This window comes from Anopheles maculipalpis, chromosome 3RL (assembly GCF_943734695.1).
Source record: "Anopheles maculipalpis chromosome 3RL, idAnoMacuDA_375_x, whole genome shotgun sequence".
Lineage (NCBI taxonomy): Eukaryota > Metazoa > Arthropoda > Insecta > Diptera > Culicidae > Anopheles > Anopheles maculipalpis.
Window position 1 is genome coordinate 83,834,675 of NC_064872.1, and position 23,608 is coordinate 83,858,282.

The 23,608-nt window shown below is 48.1% G+C and overlaps 3 protein-coding genes across 3 annotated transcripts in view; 2 read left to right on the forward strand and 1 right to left on the reverse strand.

The window, feature by feature from the left end:
* LOC126562905 (MIT domain-containing protein 1) overlaps positions 1-23,608 on the forward strand; it is a 458,992-nt gene that overhangs the window by 122,161 nt on the left and 313,223 nt on the right. The window lies entirely within an intron of this gene.
* On the forward strand, positions 1,911-15,756 carry LOC126561236 (PHD finger protein rhinoceros). Its single transcript, XM_050217186.1, has 5 exons — positions 1,911-2,371; positions 2,446-2,640; positions 2,711-2,927; positions 3,016-3,205; positions 3,580-15,756. The coding sequence occupies exons 1-5, from the start codon at positions 2,061-2,063 to the stop codon at positions 15,726-15,728; spliced, it is 13,062 nt and encodes a 4,353-aa protein (XP_050073143.1). The 5' UTR covers positions 1,911-2,060; the 3' UTR covers positions 15,729-15,756.
* On the reverse strand, positions 20,473-22,199 carry LOC126562028 (UDP-glucosyltransferase 2-like). The gene is made up of 3 exons (XM_050218439.1): positions 22,090-22,199; positions 20,843-22,024; positions 20,473-20,758 (listed from the first exon to the last, which is right to left on the reverse strand). The coding sequence occupies exons 1-3, from the start codon at positions 22,197-22,199 to the stop codon at positions 20,473-20,475; spliced, it is 1,578 nt and encodes a 525-aa protein (XP_050074396.1).

Genomic DNA, 23,608 nt, shown 5'->3' on the forward strand with positions numbered 1-23,608 from the left:
GATGGTTGGGGACACTCGAAACATGCAAAATGAGACACGAAGTTAATGTGTCGTTCGACGGCCAACTATCAAACTCGCAGATCTCATTGATGTATGCCCCGTGTGCTTGCAGCAAGTGGCCCGATGTCCAAGAAGGGAACATCTAAGAGCAATATGACCTGTTTTTTTTTTCCTACTCCTCCTACTATCATCATATCCCATATTCTAAAATGAGAACGGAAGACAATCTGCGAATGGGTAAAATGAGACTGTCAAAGCATTTTTACGTTTAGTGGAGCTTCTTTCCACTATCACACACGCGGTTGTCTAGACAACGAAATCGCTCATGGTACGCCAGATTGCTCAGACCAGTTTTAAAATCACGATCGTCCTCAGTGATGCATTGATGCTGCCGCAAGTAGGTACCAACTTTTTCCACTCCACGCAGGACAAATTGAACTTTGGATGTTCTACGGTACAGCAGGTGATGACAGCGTGCCGTTACAGGCAATCGCATCCTTAGGCTGTACCGTACGAACCGTTCTCCTGAACGGGGGTTATAAGTTGGCTGGCGAAGACGAAGAAGATGGAGCGATTTGTTGGTGTGGTGTGGTGCTGCGCATGTGTGTGGCCAGTGGAGGAGGAATGGATGAATGCGCAAGGAAGAAAATCCTGGCCTCTTTTTCCCTCCGAAAAAATCGTCCAATAGGGAAAAAACGCTTGTTTATAATAGAGCGATGATAGAATGCTGAGGTGTGTTGTGAAATGCAATATTCAACAATATTTGTATCAGTCTGGTACGTTCGAAAAGGTGATAGAATGGTGCAATTGTGCGTAATTTTGCCTTTGACAAGTGATATAAACATTTCTATATACACACGCACATGCAAACACTAATACATTCTCGCACGTGAACCATCAATTGTATAGGAATTTGGGGTTGATATGCCATTTAAAAGTTCCCACAGTGGCTTCTATTCGATTTGATGCAATTTTCCCTTAAATCAGGTGACTGTAATACAGCCAAAAAATTAATCCAATGTAAATCGATGTACTACAAGTTTATATAGATTTTTTCCCTGACAGGGAAATATGTGTATTTAAAATTTATTTTATCAAGAGGTGAAATATCTTTTCAATACACATGCTCAGTTTATTTTATTAATAATTTCGATTACCCGATAGCAAATGAAATTAATTTCTTCTTTCCTTATCGTTTTAGATCGTGTTTTCGTCATACAAATAATAATATTGATCAGCTAATTTAGTGTGCGTGTGTCTACATCATCGAGAGCAGCCGACCGACAAAACGTGAACACACGGCAGCAGCGGCCTGTGGAAAAATAAACGATGCGTTCCTTCCGAGACAGCAGCGAGAGCGAAAGGCGAACAATAGTATTGTGCATAAACATAAACAGCAAAGCGGCAACCGAATCAAACAATCATACACCTGTGTCGGTGTAAACGGTCTAACCCCCCTCCGCAATAGTAGTGTATGCCGGATAATCAAAGTCGCCAATCGGAAGGCATTAAAAAAAGCGATAAAAGTTGTTGCAACGATATCCACCATCCCCACGACCGAAGAAATTACGCTGCAAAAACACACACAGGACACATATCGTGCTGAAGAAGATAAATAGAGACATAGCGATCGCAGCAATCCGTTCACTTTGAAGATACTTTCTCAAGACAACGCTTCAAGTCTCTCTGGCGCTGTTCGCATCAACGGACGTGGTACTCTGTTGTAGAGACAGTGGACGACGTGTTGTTGTGGTGCCGTGTTGGGGTTGGGACGTCTAGTGTGCGTGTGTGTGTATACCGTGGTGCGATTTTTTTTAGTATACGTCCTTTGGGGGTGGTCCGTTTTCGCCTTACTATATGTGCGAGTATCGCAGTGTTGGTAGTCGTCGCAGTGATGGTATTGGTCGTGTTGACGTTCGATTCCACTATTTACATTTGCATGTAAGCGCAACGGGACACCGCAAAACCGATCGCGCAACTGTGCGCTAATCGTGTGTGTGCGTGTGTGTGTGGGTAATCGTAACCCTGGCAAATCAAATTCCCCCACCCCCAGCGACAGCATGTCTCAAAAGAGTCAGAAGCGCACCAACCGGGGCGAGAACGATGGGCCGCCACCGATCAAAAAGCGTAAAGGGCGGCCCCCGGTTCCGTCGTCCGGTATGGAGGACGATAAGGATTCACCCGCATCGAACGGTGGTGGTCCCGCCAGCTCGAGTGCTGGCCCGAACGGAGGAGGAGGAGGAGGAAGTGGAGGAGGCGGCGGGGGTCCAACGACACCGACGAAAAACTGGCAGCCGCGTTCCGTAATTGATTGCAAAATGTCCAGCATCTACAACCGCACCGCGCCCGAGGCACCAGCAGAACTGTTCAGGTATGTGAGAGCACACGCAGTCTCTCGGACCCGAGTTCCTAACAAATAGTGTCGTTCTCCCGTTTCCATTGCAGGAAGGACCTTATCAGTGCCATGAAGCTGCCCGACTCGGAACCGCTAGCGGCGGACGAGTACTGGGTGATTGCCGACCAGTGGAAGCAGGAATGGGAACGGGGTGTGCAGGTGCCCGTCAATCCCGACTCGCTGCCCGAACCGTCCGTGGCGACGCTGCAAGAAAGTTTCTTCAAGAAGCGGCATGATTTCAAATTGTAAGAATCCCCTCAATTGAAGTATTCCTCATTCAGGTGTGTCACATCGTACCAATTTCTGCTTTTTCAGACCGAAAAACAAGTACATCCGGATAACGAAGGATGAAAACTTTACCCATGACCAGCACTATCTCTCCAATACGCCCGCGATCGCCGAGAACGTGTGCTACTACGATCTGGATCAGTTCGATGCGGCCTGGTTAAAGGTGTTGAACGGGGAACGCAATCTGGCCGGTTTGGTGCCGGTGACGGACGAGCAGTTCGAACGTGTTGTGGAAGAACTTGAGGTAATAACGATAACCAATGCACATAGGACGTTTTCAGTGTGCTATAATGAATATTACTATTTTTGTGTCTTTTTGTGTCGGGTTTTAGGGACGGTGTTTGGATAAGATCCAAGCAATCATGAAAACGGAGGAAGGGCTCGGAATTGAGTACGATGAGAATGTCATCTGCGATGTGTGCCGATCGCCGGACTCGGAGGAAGCGAATGAAATGGTGTTCTGTGATAACTGCAATATTTGCGTACACCAAGCGTGTTATGGAATAACGAATATACCGTCTGGTAAGTATGGCAGACCGACGTAAAAGTTGTTTAGGGGTTTGCTCTTTGGATGAACTGCCAAAGAACCGCGGACAGTTTTGAAAGGACATCAACAATCAACATTATGACTATAATGATGAGCAAAATTGTTTTATGCTGAAAACAAAGCACATGTTTCATGTTGAAAAAATGAAAACAATCGGTTGTATACAACTCGAGATATCCGTCCTCAAAAACGACCAGACATTTCTAATTTTGCTTGTTCCAGTGTTAATAGAGGAAAAGATTCCTTAGAAGATCAGCACATAATCAAAGATAAAAAAAATCCTCAAGTCCTCAACATTCATTATCACTAAAACATTTTCTTCCTTATTCTCCCGTATCTCGTTCCACAGGTCAATGGTTATGTAGAACGTGCTCGATGGGCCAGAAGCCGAAGTGTGTCCTCTGTCCAAACATGGGCGGTGCGATGAAGTCGACCCGATCCGGGCAAAAGTGGGCGCACGTATCGTGTGCCCTCTGGATACCGGAGGTAAGCATCGGTTCGGTTGATCGTATGGAACCGATCACCAAGATCTCCAACATCCCGTCCAGCCGGTGGGCGCTGGTGTGCGCACTCTGCAGGGAACGTGTCGGTGCCTGCATACAGTGTTCGGTGAAAACCTGCAAAACGGCGTACCACGTAACGTGTGCATTTCACCACGGGCTTGAGATGCGCGCCATCATTGAGGACGAGAATGCGGAGGATGGTGTAAAGCTGCGATCGTACTGTCAAAAGCATGGCGAAAACAAGGGCAAGCGTGATAATAGCAGAAACAACACCAAGAACAACAATACGGCCGGTGTGGCAGGAGCATCGACGGCAGCATCGGGCGCTAGTGAGGACGAGGCGGCGGGTGGTGGCAACGCAGGAGGAGGATCGGTTGGTCCGGGAACAAATGCGACGACCGGGAGCGGCGGTGCCACAGGTAGCGGAGATATGAAGCGACGAAAGCGAAAAGATATGACGTCGGAGGAAAGGAATCTGGCACGGGCGGCCCGGCAGCAGGAGATCGAAGCTGAGTTCGATAAGCACGTCAGCGTGAAGGATATTAGCTGCCATCTGCTCGATGTAGACCAGGAAGGTATCTACCATATCTACAACTACTGGATATTGAAGCGAAAGGCGGGCCATAATCGGCCATTGCTACCGCCGAAAACGGATGAGGTAGATCCGAACGCACAAAACCAGGAGCAAGCCGAGATTGAGAAGATGAAAACGTTCGTGCACTTGCGGCAAGATTTGGAGCGGGTGCGCAATCTCTGCTACATGGTGAGCAGGCGGGAAAAGTTAAGCCGTTCGTTCTTTCGGATGCGTGAACAAACGTTCAACAAACAGGTGGCCGTTCTCACGGCGCTCCGGAACGGTTGTGGTGGTAGTGGTGTTGGTGAGATTACAAATCATCAGCGAAACGGCGTCGGTGGTGCGTCGTCATCGTCTATGGACCAGGTCGATCCGGCGATGCTTGAAGCGATACTGCACGCTAACCATGGCCCTACGATATATGATAGACTTTACTCGTGTAATTCCGTTAGTAGTACAATGCCGACGCTGGACGAAATGGTGGAGCGCATCACATTCGGTGTAAATAGTAGCAATAGCGGTAATAGCGGCAGCAACAGCAATGATGCTGTGAGTGCCACCAGTAGTGGGAAGAAAACAACCGCCGTGGCGTCAACGTCAAAGATCGCAGGTGCTAGTGCAAAGGCCGTTGGTCATAATGGCAGTGCGGCAGATGGAAGAGGGGGCAGCAGTAGTAGTAGTAGTGGCAGCTATAGCAGTGGTAGTAGCAGCAGCAGTAGCAGTGGTAGCAGCAGTAGCGGCAGTAGCAGCAGCAGCAGCAGCAGCAGTAGTAGTAGCAACAGTAAGGCTGTCGCCAGCAAGCAGACAGCGAAGGTGGTGAGCAAAAAGGAACAGCTGAGCCAGGACCATCATCCGGTGCCTGGTAAGAAGCTGCCAGGCGATGTGAACGGCGTTCGGCAACAGCAGCAGCAGCAAATAGTGGCCGCAGGTGGTAATCAGCGAACCAAAAACCAGCTCTCAGCCAAGCGACAACAACAACAACTTCCGTACATTAATGGGACGGCGGGACGTCGAAGTACGAGCAACAGTTCGGCCTCAGACATGGAACACGACGATGAAGAAACCGTGGACAAAACAAACACCAAGAAGAAACCCCGCCAAACGAAAGTCGTGGAAAGAAAGCGGCGGAAAGCGACATCCGGGGCTGCCGGAGGAACGATTACTTCTTCGGCTGAAAAATCAAGCATCCGAAGTATCGATGACAGCTCAAGTGACGAAGATATGCCCGAATCACGGTTACGACCAACCGGTGCAGGCGAACGGACAACAGGTTCCGCCAAAACTGCCCGGCACAGTAATGCTGTTGGTGTTAAAGAAAAGCTATCCTCAGCCAGTAGTTTACCCAAGAAGGATATCCGAAATCAATCGCTTCGACAGATGGAGCGTGAACTGGCGGATGATCGGCGGGCGAAGCATTTAACCGACGATGATGACGATTCGAACGATAGCGATGAGCTTATGCACATACGGCTCGGAAGCGGTGGAACCGCCGGTCGAACTGGTGCGACGACCATCGCTGCAAGCAGCAATGCGGCCGGTGGTAACAATCCGACGAATGCACGGGGCAAGAAGATACCGGACATTTACTCCGACAGTGATAGTACGGATCGGGATAAGACAGATCACACGGCTAGCGATTCGCAGCAGCATCCATCGTTCCGGACGAAAGCCGCTATGAAGGAGTTTAACCTGCAGCAGGAAGCGGACCGATTAAAACAGAAATCTCCTACGAAAGCGGGACGAGCGGTCGGCGCTATTACAACAGCGAGCTCCTCTGCAGCGACCGGTGTAGCGGCTATGACGCTACCGGTGGCTACACCAACGTCTGCCCTTCCCGGCGCTAAGGTTTCGTCCACGAAGTCGTCTAACGCACAAACTATTCAGTCCGGTGTACCTCAAACTTCGGGATCGAAACGAACGACGAGCGGCGCGGATCTTTCGCAGGTCGCACCTTCTAGCAAGGCTACAGCACCGGGAACAAACAGAACGGGCAGCAGTAGTACCAAAGATGGCCATACCACTAGCACGAAGAAGAAGCAAGCTCAACAGGCGATCGATAAGCACGGCGACGTCACCAATACGAGTACGACGAATAATGCTGGCAGCGCTGCTGCGGGAGCACCCTCCTCGAAAAAGATGGAATTTTTAGCCGACTTTATGGTTGTACCGCAGCGTGAAGCGGCTAAAAAGGCAGCGGAGAATTTGATGAAAACGAGTGCTGCTGCTGTTGTCAGTCAAATGTCCTCTGGCTTATCTACGTCGATTGCAGCAAACGTGGGCAGTACGAACACATCCACCACCATCTCAACATCATCCGCTAGCGGAACGCTAATAAGTGCTGGAACTGCAAACAGAAAGCAGCTGGATCGGGAAGTTAGTAGTAGTAGTAATAGTAGTAGCAGCAGCAGTAGCAGTAGTGATGGAAACAGTATTGGCAGTGTTACGGCAGGCGGCAACACAAGCACGAGCGGTGTTAGTACGGGCAGTGGTGGTGGTAGCAACAGTACCACGAAACCGGACATTGACAGTAGCCTTGCAGAACCGGTAAACAGCGGAAACAATCAGCAAAAATCTTCCATCGTAAGCAATACTAGTAGTAGTAGTAGTAGTAACGTCGTTGTTGGTAGCAATCGTAACCGTAAGGAGACGGAGTCTAAGCTTCCTGCCGCAACACCAACAATTGTTCAGAGCGCCAGTGGAAAAATGACGAAACGTTCCACCGGTTCAAATGCCACGACGACCACCAAAGGCAAAAAGCAGAACGATTCGTTCGAAAGTCTACCGTCGAAGGTGGAAGCAAAATGTTCCTCCAGTTCTGCTGCTGCTGCGCGTAACAAATCCAAAGAACGGCATACGTCGGAGAAGCCGCCGGTTAGTGGAACCGCAGGTTCGAATGTACGGACCAGCAAAGAGCAGAAAGATCGGGCGAAAGATCGTCTTCACGATGACACTTCACCGGTACCCGATGCCGTGGAGAAGGGTACGAAACTGCCCAAGGATACGAAACAGAAGCGTGAAACACAGCCCGAAATCTTTGCGTACGTTCCACAGCGTCAGGCTGCAAAGAAGGCCGCTGAACACATCAAAAGCGGTCTTGGTAAGCCGTCCGGCGGGGCAGACCAAACGCCGGCTGCTGCCGTTACCGATGAGAAGGTTTCGGTGCAGGCTGCAACCACAGTGCCACCGACGTCTAAAGCTGGTCCTAAGCAGGCAAACAAAGGAAGAGAGGATCGCAAGTCGAACGCTACCGGTGGTGGATCAAGTTCGTCCGGTTCATCTAGCTCATCTGGTGGGAGTAGTTCATCGTCCTGTTCCAGTTCAAGCAGTTCCGGTTCGGAAAGTGAGGAAGAGGAAGATGAGGAGGAGGAGGAGGAAGCTGGAGCAACGAGTCCATCGTTGGGTAAGAAAGCGGCGACAGTCGCGAATCGTCCCAAGGGCGTTCCTTCTACTATCAAAGGGAAACAACAGCGTAGCGCTACGACGGCGGCGGCCCGGCAGGATGTGTTGCCCTTTCTTGACAAGGGTACAGCACGGTCCGTGTCCGAGTCGTCGAGTTCGTCCTCATCGTCCTCGTCGTCCGGTTCGTCGTCCGATAGTGATAGTGACTCCAGTAGCAGCAATCAGAGCAGCGCGGATGAAGCGAACGATGAGCCACCGGTTGTCCCTGCTGGACGCAATCGACGAAAGTCTGTGTCGGTTGCCGTCAAGCAACAGGATACCGTCAATCCCAAGAAACCAACATCGGTTGCGCAAAGTGCCAACGTTGGTCGAAAGGGTACGACGGGAGTACGAAAGCCCTCGACTACTACCACCGCTACCTCTAGTAACTCCGACGAAGTTGACGACACGAAGGAGCAACATTCCACGCCAAGCAGCAAACCAGCATCTGGAACAAGTGTCGCTAAAGGCAAGGATACTACTACGGTACGTGGTGGCAAAGATGGCAAGCAGCAGCAACCTAAAAGCAATGCTGATGATGAGTCTTCCTGCTTGGGGGCTAGTAATGTTCCTGCTGCTGGTGGCGAGAAGCCGATTGGTAACCGACGTAACTCTTACCAACCGCCTGCACTTGTTGCTGTGGCCAACGAACCTGCCCCGCTCAAGCGTAGCGGACGTCGGCAATCGGTGTTTGTTGGTGCTAGTGATATAGAGGAGAAACAGCGGAAGACGTCGACTGGGACAGTTGATATTCCAAGCAGTCGTAATGTGGGTCGACGAAAGGCCAGCGAGATGATGGTAGAGGCTGAGAAGCATGAAACGAAAAAGCCGGAAGCAAGTGAGGGTGCTGTAGGAAATGAGACACCCGCTTCGGAAGATACGATCACAGCGAAGCGTCCCATTTCCTCCGGCTCACCAGTGTCGCGCAAACGTCGTAGTCCAAAGATGGTGGCGTCTGAAGCGGCGGATCCTTCTGTCAGTGAATTTGAAGCGAAGGATCTGAAAAAGGTAAAAGAAACTGACATCAAACCAACACCACCAACAGTTGACAGTAAGTGTCTCGATGCTTCTGGAAGTGATGCAATATCGCTGCTTACCGATGAAGATTCCGCCGATCAACGGAAAGCGAAGGAAAAGCTTTCATCAGCAACGACATCTTCATCTCCTGCGAACATTGCTAACGATGTGGTGACGAAAACAGAAGAACCATCACAGATTGATCCGACGACGAAGAGTGTTGAAATTATTTCCTTGGTGGAAGATTCCCGCTCTAATGACGATGTGGTTGTTATTGAGGACGCTAGCAATGAGGCAAAGGTTGAACAGAAGCTACCGGAAGAGCTTGAAGCAGCTAATAGTAGAAGCTCATTGGAACGGAAAGCGTTGGAAAGCGAAGAGGATGCAAAGACACAAAATCTACTCGATGCGAAACCATCCGTTGATAGCGTTAGCATGCTGAAGGATTCGTTACCATCGGTAGTGGATGTGAAGGAGGATGAGTCGAGCAAGAAAACTTCTGTTAATGCTCCTGTTGAGCAAACTTCATCGCTTACGTCGGGCATTGTTGAGCAGCCTTCGTTCGATAGTTCCACTTCGTCGCTACAGCTGAACAACAGTGGTACAGCGTTTGGCGAAGATACAACAACATCGAGCATATGCGACGCAAGTGGGTTCGGATCGGTCAATAACAGCTCTTCCAAGGACGATGGAACTGGTGCTGGCGCTGGACTGCTTGTCAACAGTGATACTGGTACGCCTTCGATATTCGATCTGTTGCTGCCACAGGATAGCTCCGTAACGGACGACACGTTCGAGCTAAATCAATCGCTCAACTTCCCGTTCATGGAAGATTGCAAAGAAGATACGCAACGGGAAACGCTTAACTTGGTTGAGAAGCTGCGACAAAAGTACAAAAAGTCTCACGGAACGGCCAACTCCAACGCAACTCCTCTCATTACTGGTAGCGATCCGATAAAGAGTCTAAATGATGTCGGAGTACAGGGAGATAAAAAGGATAACGATATGATGATGCTGGACGGTGGAGCCGTAGTCGCAGCACCAACAACGCAGTCGCCAATGTTAGTGGCGGATTTCGTTGCGGAACGAGCCAAACAGGACGGATCGACAGGACATCCACTGGGATCGTCATCAACGTTTGCTGACACACTTCTCAGTGGGAAGGATAAACTGCAACCGGAGCTGGAGTATGGCACGTTTAACAAATTCCACAACGCCACATCAGATCGAAGTCCTTTGGGTCAACTGGCAGCACCAATGCAGCAACAACAACAGTCTGGTGCCATGCAAATGGTCGCCGTTCAGCAACCAACACAACAACAACCACAACCAACCAATCAACTGCAACCTATTGGTCAGCAATCGCAATCCCAGCTTGGCAACAAGAGCGCAAAGGAGGATCATTTGGATCATCTTGCCTCGAGACCGTCGGACGAGCGCTGGGTACCGCCATCATCGGTAGCGCCCGCTATCTCAACGACGGCTCCGTCCATGTTGCACCCGCTCGCCCCACTTCCGACGTCCGTTGGTTCTAGTGTGCTCGGTGGTAATACCGTATCGACGGCACAGCTCGCACAAAACTGCATGGAAGCAGCCCGTATGCTTAACAGCCACCAGACAAACAACAACAACAATGTCAGCGCACTGGACAGTGAGAAGACGACGCACGGTGCGGCGGGACCGGTAACCGGTGGCGCCGGATTGTTCGATGGCGGTGCAATGACAAACCATCTACATTCAACTATGCAACAACAGCAGCAACTTGGTGGAGGTAGCAACGATCTAAACCATCATCATCATCATCAACAGCAGCAGCAGCAGCACCATCACATGCACAATCCACTACCCGGGTTGGACTTCATGCAGGGCATGAAGGTTCCGAACCAGAACGAAGCTACCTCAATGCTGCTGTTCGATAATCTGCAGCAGCAGCAGCAGCAGCGACAGCAGCATCCATCACCACAGCCACCAGTCGTTGGTCGTCGTGGTGGTTGGAACCAACCGAGTGATGGGCTAAGCTCAATCGATCAACAACAGAAGAAGCAGCATGAATGTGCCGTGATGCAGGAGAAAGAGAACTTGCTGCTTCAGAAGCAGCAGCAGCATCGTAAGCTGAACGATCTGAACAGCTTCATGGACATCCAAAATGCTCCGAGTGGTGGTCAGCCGATTAACAACAGCAATACCGGAACTTCAAACAGTGTTAGTGCGATGCAACAGCAACAACCGTACGGCTTTTCTTCGAACGACTCACATTCTGCTCATCATCAGCAACAACAGCAGCAACAGCAGCAACACTATCCAGGAGCAGTTTCCTTATTCCCACCAGCGAGTGTCCCCGTACCATTTCCCTCTCCTGGAGCTGGTCTATATCCACCGAACTTTGGTAACACGGGCTATCAGCAACCGACGCCACCCCAGACAACTGTTCCGAATGCGGGAAAATCGCATCAACATCAACATCACGCTGCGCCTGGCTCCGGCCTTGGATCCGGTGTGCCTCCGATGACACATCATGGTCTGGGTTTGGGTGGTGATGCAATGGTTTCACCTCACCGTGGTGCAGCACAGGCTCAGCCTGGGGGTCCCCAACAACAACAACAACAACAAAAGCAGATGGATCAGATGTCATCACCGTTGGGAGGAATGGCCGTTTCGCCCAACAAGCAACAGAGTCGTCAACCGACACCGACCGAACAGCAAAACAACTATCTGCTTAATAGCGGTGGAGGAAATGGTGGAACGAGTAGTGGTGGAAGTACACCGCGTACTCCCCAACATCGACGCACACCGCAACGACACAACAGTCATCAGTTGCAGGTTGGTCATCAACCGCAGCAAACCGATGTTGTCGGGATGGATATGTTGGTCGGTGTGGGACATTCTAATTCCAAGAAAAGTCCTACGAAATCGTCCCGCTCTTCCTCGCGCATTCAAAACCAACAGCAACAGCAGCAACAGCAACAACCTCCTCCACCCCATCTTCAACAACATCACCCATCGCATCACCATCACCACCATCATCATCACCATCCGCTGCTGATGAACGACAGCAATGGTGGTGGTGCCGGCAGTGCTTTAGCTGGGATGGTTCATCCGTTAGGTGGTCATCAGCTAAAATCGCCACCCTCGCTAACGACGGCTACGGGTACGAAATCGCTCTCTCCGGGCAAAAGCCCCAAAACGGCGGCAGCAGCCGTATCCGCCACGTCGTCAGTGTACGAGCTGCAGAAAGCCATCGGTGGTGGCGGCGGCAGCCTGGTATCTCCTTCACTTTCGTCCACCGGAAAGGGTGGCCCGAAGGGTGGTGGTGAGACGACCGTAACGGGTAAACCGGGTCGTGGCCGTGGTCGAGGTCGTGGAAGACCGCCAGGTTCGGGACGACAAGCGCAAGCGGCACGGGAAGCGGCCGCCGCAGCAGCTGCCAATCTAGCTGGTGGAGGGGTTGGTGGTGCAGCTGGCACTGGTGGTGGTGGCATTGGTGGACGCGGTGGCGGTGCTGCCAACAGCCGACAGCAACAGTCGCACGGTGCAGGCTATCACCTTGGTCAGATGGGTCCGGGTGCCGATTTCGGATGCTTCGGAAGTGGCACGATACACAGCAAAATTATCGGCACGGTGTACGATCTGGACTTCGATGAGGTGATTGTGTGTGGTAAGTTGCGCGATATGCGTGATCGGCGACGTTCGATCGATGGCCGTTCGGCCGATGCATCCGGTGCGAACGTCGGATGCCGGCCGGGCAGTGCAGGACAGACTGGTAATGCGACCGGTGGTCCGGATGCTAAATCCAGTCGCGGGGTGGCGGGCGGTAATGGGACGGCCACCGGAGGAGCTGGAACGGGGGCAGGTGGAGCAAGCGCAAACAGTGCTTACGGATCAACGGGAAGTAGTGTGGCGGCGAGTTCGTTGCCCGATATGGCCGTATTGCCTGGGCCGGTTGATATGCGCACGTACAACAGTGGGTTCGAATCGTCCAGCAATACGGACGCGTACAACAATCAGCTGCTCGGGGTGTTTGCTAGCGGGACGGCCGATCAAACGTTGGCCGACATTGATGAGGATATGGAGAATGAGCTGCAGTCAGCGTTGAAGGCCGATTCGGTTAGTAATCGGTCGGCTGTTGCGGCTTCCATTGCACAAACGAGCGTCCAGACGAATACCACCAGCACTGGTGGGTCCTCGTTACTGGCTGCTGTTACGGCCCCCGCCAATAGTAACAGTAATAGCAGTAGTAGCATTACCTCCGAATCGACCGCAGCAAGCCACGTGCTAAAGACTGGTTCGATGGCTACGGGTGCACCGTTTGTACCGTCCGTTACGCCACCTGGTGCGACAGGAAGTGCCCTGTCCGGTACGATGCTCAATGAAGATCCGATGCTCGAGCAGCCTCAGGAGGAGACGAACGATTCGGACAGCTTGTTGCCTATTGCGGCGCCCAATCAACAGCAGCACAACCACAAGATGTCTTCACTGGCGGATTCGCGCAATATCATGAAGCTGAAGATCAAGGGTCCGCTGGCACAGCTGGACAGCAGTGGTGCTTACGGTGCCGGTGCAGCAGGACCAGCAGGCTCATCCACTTCATCCGCGGTCGTATCGCATCTACAGCAATCCATCAGTTTGGCGTCTACAATGGGCGTTCCACTGGGTGCGGCAGGCGTTAGCGGAGGAATGGGTGTTGTCGGTGGTGTTGTTGGTGGGGTTGGCGGAGTAGCCGGTAATGTAGCTGGTGGTGCGGCAGGATCTTCCAACTTGCGACGGATGCGCAAGAAGGAACTGTTGCGACAGTACTGGAACCAGGACATGAATCAGGACGATCCGCAGGCTGTGCTACAATCTGCCGACCATCATCACCTTCACCATCATCATCATCACCATGCGCAAGGCATGTCTCTTGGTGGCGTTGGACATGGTAATCGTACGACGGTCGGTTTCCCCAAAGCGGTAGAATCGCTCGGTACTATGCCGACGAAAGACGACTACAAAGAGTACGGTGGTATCCATCGGAAGAAGCTTTCGTCGAACATGTCGCGTGAGTTGCGCCAGCTGGCATCGGTACCGCAGACGGCCGATCATCACGAGCTACTGATGGCGGAACGACGTCGCAGTGTGGGAGGTTCGGTCGGGGTGGCTGGTGTAGTCGGAGCATCGTCAGGTCCGGGAGCAAACGGTTCCGCTATGAATCTGTCGATGGAGGATGTTAGTGGTGGTGGCATTGGTGTCGTTGGAGCTGGTGGTGTGGGTGGCGGTGGTGGCGCTGGTGGAAAGCGACGATCGCGTAATAATCGAGCGAATACCAATTCCACGGCTACGGTCACTGCGGTCAGCCAGCAAACACCACAGCAAGCCCCGAAACTCAAGATCAAGCTGGGCTCCGGAATGGTGGATGGTGGAGGTCCGTACGGCATGGGGGGATCACTGAATGCTGGACCAAGCACTAGCAGTAGCAGTTTGCGACCTCCGAAGAAACGACTTGCCTGCAGTGTACCACCACCGAGCTTGGAGGACCTGAAGCGTGAGTACATGATGTACGCCGAAAACATTAGCTTCGAGGATGATGGACCGGGTGGTGCAGCGGATGACGATACAGCGGGAGCCGCAGACAGTGGAGATGATGAACCGAAGGCGAAGAAGCACAAGCACAAGGACAAAGATCGGGATCGAAGTGGCAGCGAGCACAAGAAGCGCAAGAAGGAGAAAAAGCATAAACGCGACAAGGGCGAAAAGAAAAAGGTGGAGATCATCTGTAATGCGGCTGTAACGGGTGATCAGGACCAGGCATTGCAGCAACCGCCAAGGATTGTGATAAGGCTCGGTGTGAAGAAGCCGGTACAGTCGGACGAATCACACGCGCCATCGCCACAATCTCAGACGACCACTGCCACTGCGGTTGGCGGCGGCTCACCTCAGAAAACACCCGTTAACGAGGAACGAACAGCGACCCGGAGCAGCGCATGCAGCTCATCGCCCGAAACCGATCCACTTGTGATCGATCTGGCGGCGATACACAACACCAACAGCCGGGGACAATCGTTACAACCTTCGCCCGAGATGGATCATCGTACGGTTGCAGCACAGGCGGCTCCGACCGAGAAACCGATCATCACGCCAATTCGTCTCAAGCTGGCACGTAATTCTGCTGGCGGTGGGTACGTGATGTCGTCCAAGCAGAGTGCTGCCGGGGCACAAGGTGCGGATTGTGATGCCAGTGACAAATCGGTAAGCAACACATCTCCGGCAGCAATGGACAATGGTGCAGGTAAACAACCTTCGCGTGATGCAACATCAGCAGCCGGAGGAGGATCGATGGACCTTACAATCTCCGCAGCGGAAGTAGCGGCCGCGACGTCTAGCAAGAACATGATTGAACGGTTGCTTAATGCTGCCAATCTGGTCGGTAGCTCGCCAACCGCGTTCGAAAGGGCCATGGGTGCGGCAGCAGTAGCAGCGGCAGCAGCAACAGCTTCCTCGACGAATGGCGCTGCTGGCACGACACTCCAGCAGCAGAGTAATCCGAGCGGAAGCGCATTTGCAACCATGTACGGTATGTCCTCGATCGGGGGCAATACGTCGCACACTACCAGCACCAGCAATAGTAGTAGCAGCAGCACCACCAACACTTCGATGTCGTTCAAGAGCCTGCTGGACTTTGCAGCGAGTACAAACACCACCTTCGGTACATCGTCGGCCGCAGGTTTGTTCGGTTCGACCGCTACTACACATCACCTTCAACATCAGCAGCAACAGGTACCGTTGTCCTTGAATCAATCTGCAATGCTACCATTAGGCATGGTACCACCACCTTCCCAGCAACAGTTGCCGCATCATCAGCAATCGCTCGGCGGGTTGCCGATGCATCAGTCATCGATACCAACGTCCAATAGTAGCAGCAACAGCAACACACAGCAAACAAACACAGCGACAGCCAACAGTGCCACGAAAAAGGACTGTGAGGTGCGATGACAGTACATGCTTTAGAAGGTAGCTTAATCGTAGTAGTGGTGGGCACGCGTTTTTGCCGGTGGACCGACTACTACGTGTTTGGCTGAAGAGTTGCCTTCGATTTTGATGCACCGTGGAATGGATTCGATTTCATCGTTTCCCCCCCCCCCCCCCCCGATAATTTGTTACAATGTGCTATTTCACTCAATCCGGAATAATTCCCCTTACTATTATTGTTGTTTTATTGTTTTTGTTTTAAATTGTCACGCTAAAATGTTTAACTGAGAAGTCAAGTCAAAAGCACACACCGTAACACAGTGATTATATGTTTTATTTTTCTTCATTCACAATCATTTGCAACTTTATTACAAATAGATTTTGCCACTATTTGAAAAGAAGTATTATTTTTATTTTATTTTTACATCGCACCCATGTCTTCCTGATGATCAAATCACTCACCTGTTTGTATAGTATATACTGATTAGAGATTTAAATCTAAATTTTGTTTTTGCCGTTTTTTTTTATTCCAATTATATCCTAACCCGTAGCATCGGGCTTAAAAGACTGCATTAGGAAAGACTTTTTTTATTTGAAACAAAAAAGTGACTATCGATAATCATTGTAATGTTTTTTTTTATGTTTTTGTTTTTTTTCGTTTTGGTTATATTGTGCGCGTTGTGGCTGAATTGTTTGCTGAGTGGTAAAGCTGTTGCGCACGCAATCGATGGGCAAACAATCTCGATGTTATTTATGGTGGTTTGTAATGCAAAAGGGAATTAGTGCGTACGAGAAAGGGGGAAAGGCTAACTAAGATATTTAATTATTAACAACAACAACAAAAACTCAAATTGTACAGTATAAAATTGTAAACATCTGTAGACGATAGGTTAAATTAATTTAATCGCTTTAACTTATCCGTTTTATCGGGAGAGTAAGAAGACAAGATATGGAACACTAGGAGGAAAATTAAAATGAAAAAGGAAGGAGAAGGAAGGTTAGCAGAGAAGACGAAGTAGTAGGACAGTCAACTGGGAAACGATAGTGAACATGTGCAAAGTATGGTTGGATTGGATGTACGGATGGATGGATGGATTGGATTGGATGGCTGTGTGCTGCGGGTTTATGCGTTGGTGTTTCTTTTCCTCAATCTGCATTAATGCAGCAGGCAACAACCCCAAAAACTAGCGAACAAAGTAAAAGAAAACAAAAGTACGACCAATTTATTAGCATCATTTTTGTTGTTGAAAGGCACAGGCATTTGTTTCCTTTTTATTGGTTGACATAATGGGTAAATAGTACCGCAAAACTAAAACTTTCCGATCGGCGGTCGTTGTTTGAAATTAATTTGTGAATTGTTTCGATCATCACACACATACACACTCACACACAGGCAACTGCGCGATACAATCGTAATTGGACAGGCACGGTACTGTTGCTAGCAAGTGTAGGTGTAAAAATTTAGAAAAAGGAACCTTTTTACAGCGAAACATGATCCGTAGCCGTACTTGAGATTTTTTCGTATGCGAAAAGCAAAAATCGATCTTTTAACAAACCATCTCACAAATAGGTCTCGTAGAGATTATGCTGGTAATATGGTGATCGTAGCCGGGATCGTTTTTCAGTAAACGACAACACATTCAATGGTATTAAACAAAGGGCTGTAGAACGTATAAGCCGGCAAGACAGCACAGCGATAAGAGTAACAAAGATGTGTGCATGTGTCTCTGTGTGTATGTGTCCTGTTGCGTGGAAGGAAAAATATACATTCGAGTTTGATTGTACATATTTTACCGGCATGAAATAAAATCAAAGTCCTTAAAACTGAACCGTTGTAAAGAGGAGCAACCATCCAATCATTCTGCTGATATACAGGCCACGGGATCGAGTAAGGATCTCACACGGTCCGGAATTTGTGTCTATTTTGTTTTTCTTTCTCCGGCTTTGGCTACATTTTTCGGTGTAAAATGTCACAACACAAACCGATTGGAATGAAGCATAAGCCGCAAGCTGGGTTTAAACTCAAATTTATTTGCATGATGCACAAGTCCAAATTGATTCTTTAGCCACGAAAGTCTTGTGAAGATCATTTAGAAGGGGTTTTCTTTAATTTTATGTTGAGAAAATGACTGTTTACTAAGCGACTTTTATTTTATTTCTAATAATTTACGCATCGCAAATTAGTCACCAGTTCTTCAGGTGGGAATAAAACAACATCACATCCCCGCGTGTAAGTTTCCTTGTGCCACGTGCGTGAACCATTTGTTCACAGATCAGGAGTAAATAAATCACACTAAAAGCAAGACCTTTTTAGCCTAAAACAATCCTAAGTGTACGTAATGGGATTTTATTGTAATATGAAAAAAAAATCTTCGACAATTGGCCCCCAAAAACCAGCCGCGCAAATTAATATAACAAATCTGGTTACCACCATCTCCACCCAAGCAAAAGTATCAATCCAAAGGGGATAGAAAAGAAACAAATAATGCATGCAGGGACACAACCGATTCAGTCGAATCAGTAGATCGTTTTTGACACACAACCGCAACAGTACAGCCTGCACCTTTCTTTATGCTTTTCTCCACTCTCTGTTTTAGAAACCGGTTAATAAGCTGTCTAGAAAAGGAAAAGGCAATCAGGGATGAGACTTTAAGCAAATGGAAGGAAAATACACTCTTGATTATGCAAAATTTGCCAGTAAAGTTCAGCATAAAATGCATGTATGGGAGGAATGTGTTGCGTTTGTAATGTTTATTGTGCGTGTACGTGTGTGTTTGTGCGTGTGTGTGTGTGTATGTATGTGTGTGATCGTTGTCGTACGTGCGCCAGACAGATCGGGCGCGCCATGAATGCCTCTTGATTGTTTTTTTTTTTATTATTGTGTCAAAACAGCAAAACAAAACAAAACAAAAGTTATTTAATTTATTTATATAAAAGTGTAGGAATAGACAAAAATTTAAAGTGGTAGTGCGTATATAGTTATATATCTACACGTACATATAAATATATATATATATTCCTAGACATACCTAACTCTATATACGGGGTACTGTCTCTGTACGATCGGTGTCAGATTAGGAAAGTTGTGGGTGATTTGTGAACATAAAAGAATGGAGCAAATGCTGCAGAAAGCTGTGCGAGGGTAAGCAGCAACCGTAGCAAAGAAGTTAGAAAACAAAACAAAAGAGAGGGAAACAAAGAACAAAAATAAAAACAACACAAAAAAAAACTTTCATTACGGCCAAAGCTCTACTGCTGTGGTAAGCGCCCTGGTTCGAACGATTTGTATTTGAAATTTGTATAAAGTGTCTAGTGTAATCCCAATACAAGCAGTCGCTTCAGTTTTTTTATAAGACAGCAGGAAAGTAAACAAACAAAGGAAACAAAAAGAGTAAGAAAACATTTAACAAAATCCATCTTCTAAAATAAATAGACACACACATGCGTGCGCGTGCGCCCAAATAGTCATAAGGTCTATTAGAAAAGCAAAATGGTACATTCCCGTCGTTTAACTGGGCGCAACAAAAGATGTAAAAATCAAACAAAAAAAAAACTGCTAAACCACTGGAGCGAATGAAGCAAAACAAATACGATAAACCAACCAACCAACAACAACACAACACTGTTATTTATTTCCCCACTAGTGAATTGATACAGACACACCACCAACACCACCAATACACCCGTTTTATAATGTTTTTGGCGTGCCGCCGGTAGTGGCCATATATCCTGGTAATGGCATGCTGAGCGCAGCGCAGTAAATGTACATTTAAACTTTAAATACTCGCTAATGTGGGGCGGGAGTGAAAATTTAGGGAAATGTGTTAGATAAACCTACCACCAGGAAACTGTGGCAAAGGCAGTCCATGTGTAGACAGTAAATAACAATACACTGGGATAACCGTGAAATTAGTAAGAACATACGAAACAGAAGACGGTGTGTTTTTAGTAAATAAAAGAAGAAGAAAAAACACACACAGAGAAACAAAAAGAGGAGAAAAGTTGTGTAGTTACTGTAGTAAAGAGAGAGAGAGAAAATGAAGAAACTAGCAAACGTGGATGAATGGTAAGCTTAAGGTAAAACAAATAATTAAAAAAAAATAGAAATGAAAACAAACAAAAAATACAACAAACAAAACAACACGTGAAGGAAGCGTGTAAAAAAAGGTTTAAAAAAGTAACAAGCGAAAGTGTGGGAAAGGAAGAGGAGAAGAAAGAAATGTGGAGAAAAAGGAAAAATGCAATATTTTTATTTTTTTATATTTAATTTCATTTAAAGAAAAAATCTCTGTAAATTGTAGAATTTACAAAAACAAGAAGCAAATCAATCTAAATAAATTATTACACTTAAAAATACAGAATTAAAGAAAAATCAGAAGAAAATGATAATTAAAAAACAAAACACAAAAAAACAAGCATTTGCTGCGTTTTATTTCGTCGTCTTCGTCTTCGCAAGGTGTATGATTCGGAAAGAAAAGAAACAAATCTGGTACGTATGATAAGACGTTTGTTGATAAATGACAGCGGTTTGTAGCTGATTATACAATCGGTTGATGATAAGGAAGGGGAGAGCAGTTTGAAGATTTGTTTGAGTCCCATTTTAGATACTTAACAACAAAAGAAAAAACGCGCCTGTTACTAACGCGATGATAAAAAAGCTGCCTTTGGGTAGACATTGATCGATGGAAGAAGACGGTTTTGCTTCAGGATTAATGTTAAACCGATTCTTTACTTTATTGAATTGAATGAATACAGTACGCACAAACGCTTACGAACGCTTCTGCTTGCCAGTCTTGGAAGGTGATTTTCGGCGACAGAACAGACGACGAACGATGAAGAACAGGCCATGCAGCACGAGCGCGATCGAGGCGAACAGTGGTATCAGCACGTCGTACGAGTACTTCACGAACCAGTGCAACCGGGAACCGTGCGTCAACATTTCCGTCGCATCCGGGTGGCGCAGAACCCACTCCACCCACCAGACAGCCCGATCGAGCGGATGTTCGGGCTGGTCGCGGAACAGCGATGACATGCGCTTCATGTTGGTGCGATAACTGCCATGCGAAGAAGAAGATAGTGATGATGGAGCAGTGGCAGTACGATTTTAAATTAGTATTTAATCCTTTGGCGATACTTACCTTTCCGTGGTCATGATTTCGCGTATCGCACTGACTAGCTCTTCCTTGTTGAGATGCTCAATGCTAAGCCGCTTGCCAACGCCCTTCGTTACGCAGTAGTTGATGTTTTTGAACTGATCGGCAAACACGGGAAATCCGATGATCGGCACCCCGTGCCAGATCGCTTCCTGCGTGCTTAGCAGTCCACTGTGCGTTATAAACAGTTTGACAGCGGGCTGCGCTAGTAGATCGTTTTGTGGGAGCCATTTTTTTATGTGCACGTTGCCGGGCAACGCACGTGGTAGCGTGTCCGATTCAAACTTCCATAGGAACGTGTACTGGGGTAACGCTTCCATCGCACCGATGATGGAGAGGATACGGGCTTCACCTAACTTATCGCTGCGTACGTTGGTGCCGAGCGAGAACAGGATCACACCATTCGGGCCGGCCTGTTCGAGCAGGGTGGCCAAATCGGCCGGCAGTGGTTTCGGCTTGATGATCTGCAGTCCACCGACCGGGATCACGTTGGGCATGAACGGTTCGGTGTACTGGATGATGGGGTTCGCGTTCAGCAGGACCAGCTTCGTTTGGCTGTAAAACTCGGCCACATCGGGCAGCGTTGGATCGTACTTTCGGAGCATTTTGTTGGAGGTTGGAATGAGATCGTAAGCGTGCAGCATTTCTTCCTGCATGTTTACAAGCAAATTGATAAAGCGCTCCTTGTAGCTCATGTCCTCGGTCGCATCGTAAGCGTGGTTCGGGACGAGTGCTGAGTTTTGGTACGAGCCCGTTATGGAGAGCGCCGTCGAGATACCGTGGAAAGCGGTAACGGCGATCACCGGTGGCTTGCCGAAACGGTGGTGCGCCAGCGCTGCTAAACACGGTCCAGACAGATAGTCGTGGATGATCAGATCAAAACCAAAGTCTGCCGGATAGTTCTGCAACTGTTTGGCACCTTCCGTGCGCAGTACAATATCACATACACCAAGCACATACTCGTTGAATAGTAGCAGCATTTTGAACGGGCCAATCTTGCTCATTTCGAAAAAGTCTGTATCCACGTTTGGATCACTGTACAGTGTGTCGTACACATTTTCGGCCAAAATGAAGGTGACGTTCGTTGGTGGGTTTGGAGCGGTGTCCACCCCGAACACGGTTAGGTTGTGGCCACGGGAGGCAAGCTCGTAAATTAGCGCTCGATTCCTGTAAGATGTGCGAATAAAGAAACATTAAATCAGTAGAAATGAGTCAGGTACAATTAATCTTACCATCCGAAATGACTTGGCGATGCAACGGTGTTAATGTACAGAATGTTCGCTGCAAACGTGCCCGATCCAAAGCATCCAACCAGCAGGAACAACAGCGCCACCGAAGCCATCTTGTCACCTTGAATCGTGATCGTATACTGTCTCGTGTGGCTGATTTTTTTCATAAATTAGATGAACTACGCTACCCGTATCATACAAACACACAGACAACAATTGTACGCTGGTAAACTGATAAGATAGGAGCAGCTGAGCAGGCATGCCGGGAAGGTCAGGGTGCATCTATGACCAAATAAGATGGGAACAATCAGGCGAGCACCTGGTGGCGGATGACGTGGTGGAAGGGAAGTGTCGCGAGTTCTCAAGTAGCGTAGCGTAGATGAGTATTTTCTGGCCAGTCATCGCGTGATTGAATTAATGCACTAAATTGGTGAACCAAGCGTGATGGCTAGACACAACGAACGCTCTTTTCTGATAGGCGTTAATGTGTTTTAGACGTGCGTAACGGATATTTGATGCTTTCGTCGTTTCTAGACAGTAGTTAGCTATATGAAGTTCCTTGAAAATGTTCTCGTAATTATATTAAAATTATTAGCACATTTGTTGCGATTTTTTCTGGGAAAGTCTTTTTTTAGTTACTTAAAAAGCTATAATATGTAAATAACCGGGTATGAGCGTATTTTGTTAAAAATACCGGCAAACAACGTGCTTCGAATTTTAAAAAATGCGCTTGGGTATAATAAAAACAGTAGTGTCGCTAGTCGCTAATAGATGGCGCTGCACAAAGGATGCTGGGAAATATTATAGTATAGACTAGTATATGTTTTTCCCTTAAAAATTACACAAATTTGAACTAATTTCAAAATAAAAATTAGTTTAAATCATACTTAATATATAATAGTATTAAAAAATAAATTTTAAATACCTCAGATGAATGTCACTGTGTTCTTCAAGTGTAGGATCTGTTTGATTTCTTGTACTCGTTCAAAAATATATAAAACAGAGAGATTTGTGCGATGACAAGAGTTTTATTAGCAACTAATTCGACGTAGTACAGTAATAAAACTATTAAATATTAAAATGCTAAATACAATTATATTTTTTCTGTGAAAATGGTTCGAATTTATATGTTCTCTTCTAAAAATTTACGATCTTTGTACAACTATCGATGTTTCCAAGCTATTGTTGAGTGGCACTACAAGTGGAAGATACTTGAACCAACCGTCACTAACAGCACTATATCGATAAGACTGCTGCATCGAACGAAACGACGAAGGACATCATTGATTGATGGTCACCGAGATTCGCGCTCGACTAACCGCCAGCGGCCATTACATGCGGAAACCAAACTAATTGTTTCGTACCTTATCGCACAATATCACTGTCCACCACACAGAGATGATAAGAATGGCTTTCACGAAACCGGCTTTCCTTATCGGACTGGTTGGGCGCCGATAAGTGTTGAAACACGTCCCACCAGAGCACGTCACCGATTGGAAACAGTTTGCAAACATCGGTCAGA

Excerpts from the sequence above, each read along its gene's own strand:
- LOC126561236 (XM_050217186.1), top strand. The coding sequence starts at position 2,061 with ATGTCTCAAAAGAGTCAGAAGCGCACCAACCGGGGCGAGAACGATGGG. Across the intron at positions 2,641-2,710 it reads AAGCGGCATGATTTCAAATT|ACCGAAAAACAAGTACATCC; the intron begins GTAAGAATCCCC and ends CTGCTTTTTCAG. Across the intron at positions 3,206-3,579 it reads AATAACGAATATACCGTCTG|GTCAATGGTTATGTAGAACG; the intron begins GTAAGTATGGCA and ends CTCGTTCCACAG.
- LOC126562028 (XM_050218439.1), bottom strand. The coding sequence starts at position 22,199 with ATGGCTTCGGTGGCGCTGTTGTTCCTGCTGGTTGGATGCTTTGGATCG. Across the intron at positions 22,025-22,089 it reads TCGCCAAGTCATTTCGGATG|GAATCGAGCGCTAATTTACG; the intron begins GTAAGATTAATT and ends CACATCTTACAG. Across the intron at positions 20,759-20,842 it reads GAAATCATGACCACGGAAAG|TTATCGCACCAACATGAAGC; the intron begins GTAAGTATCGCC and ends TTCGCATGGCAG.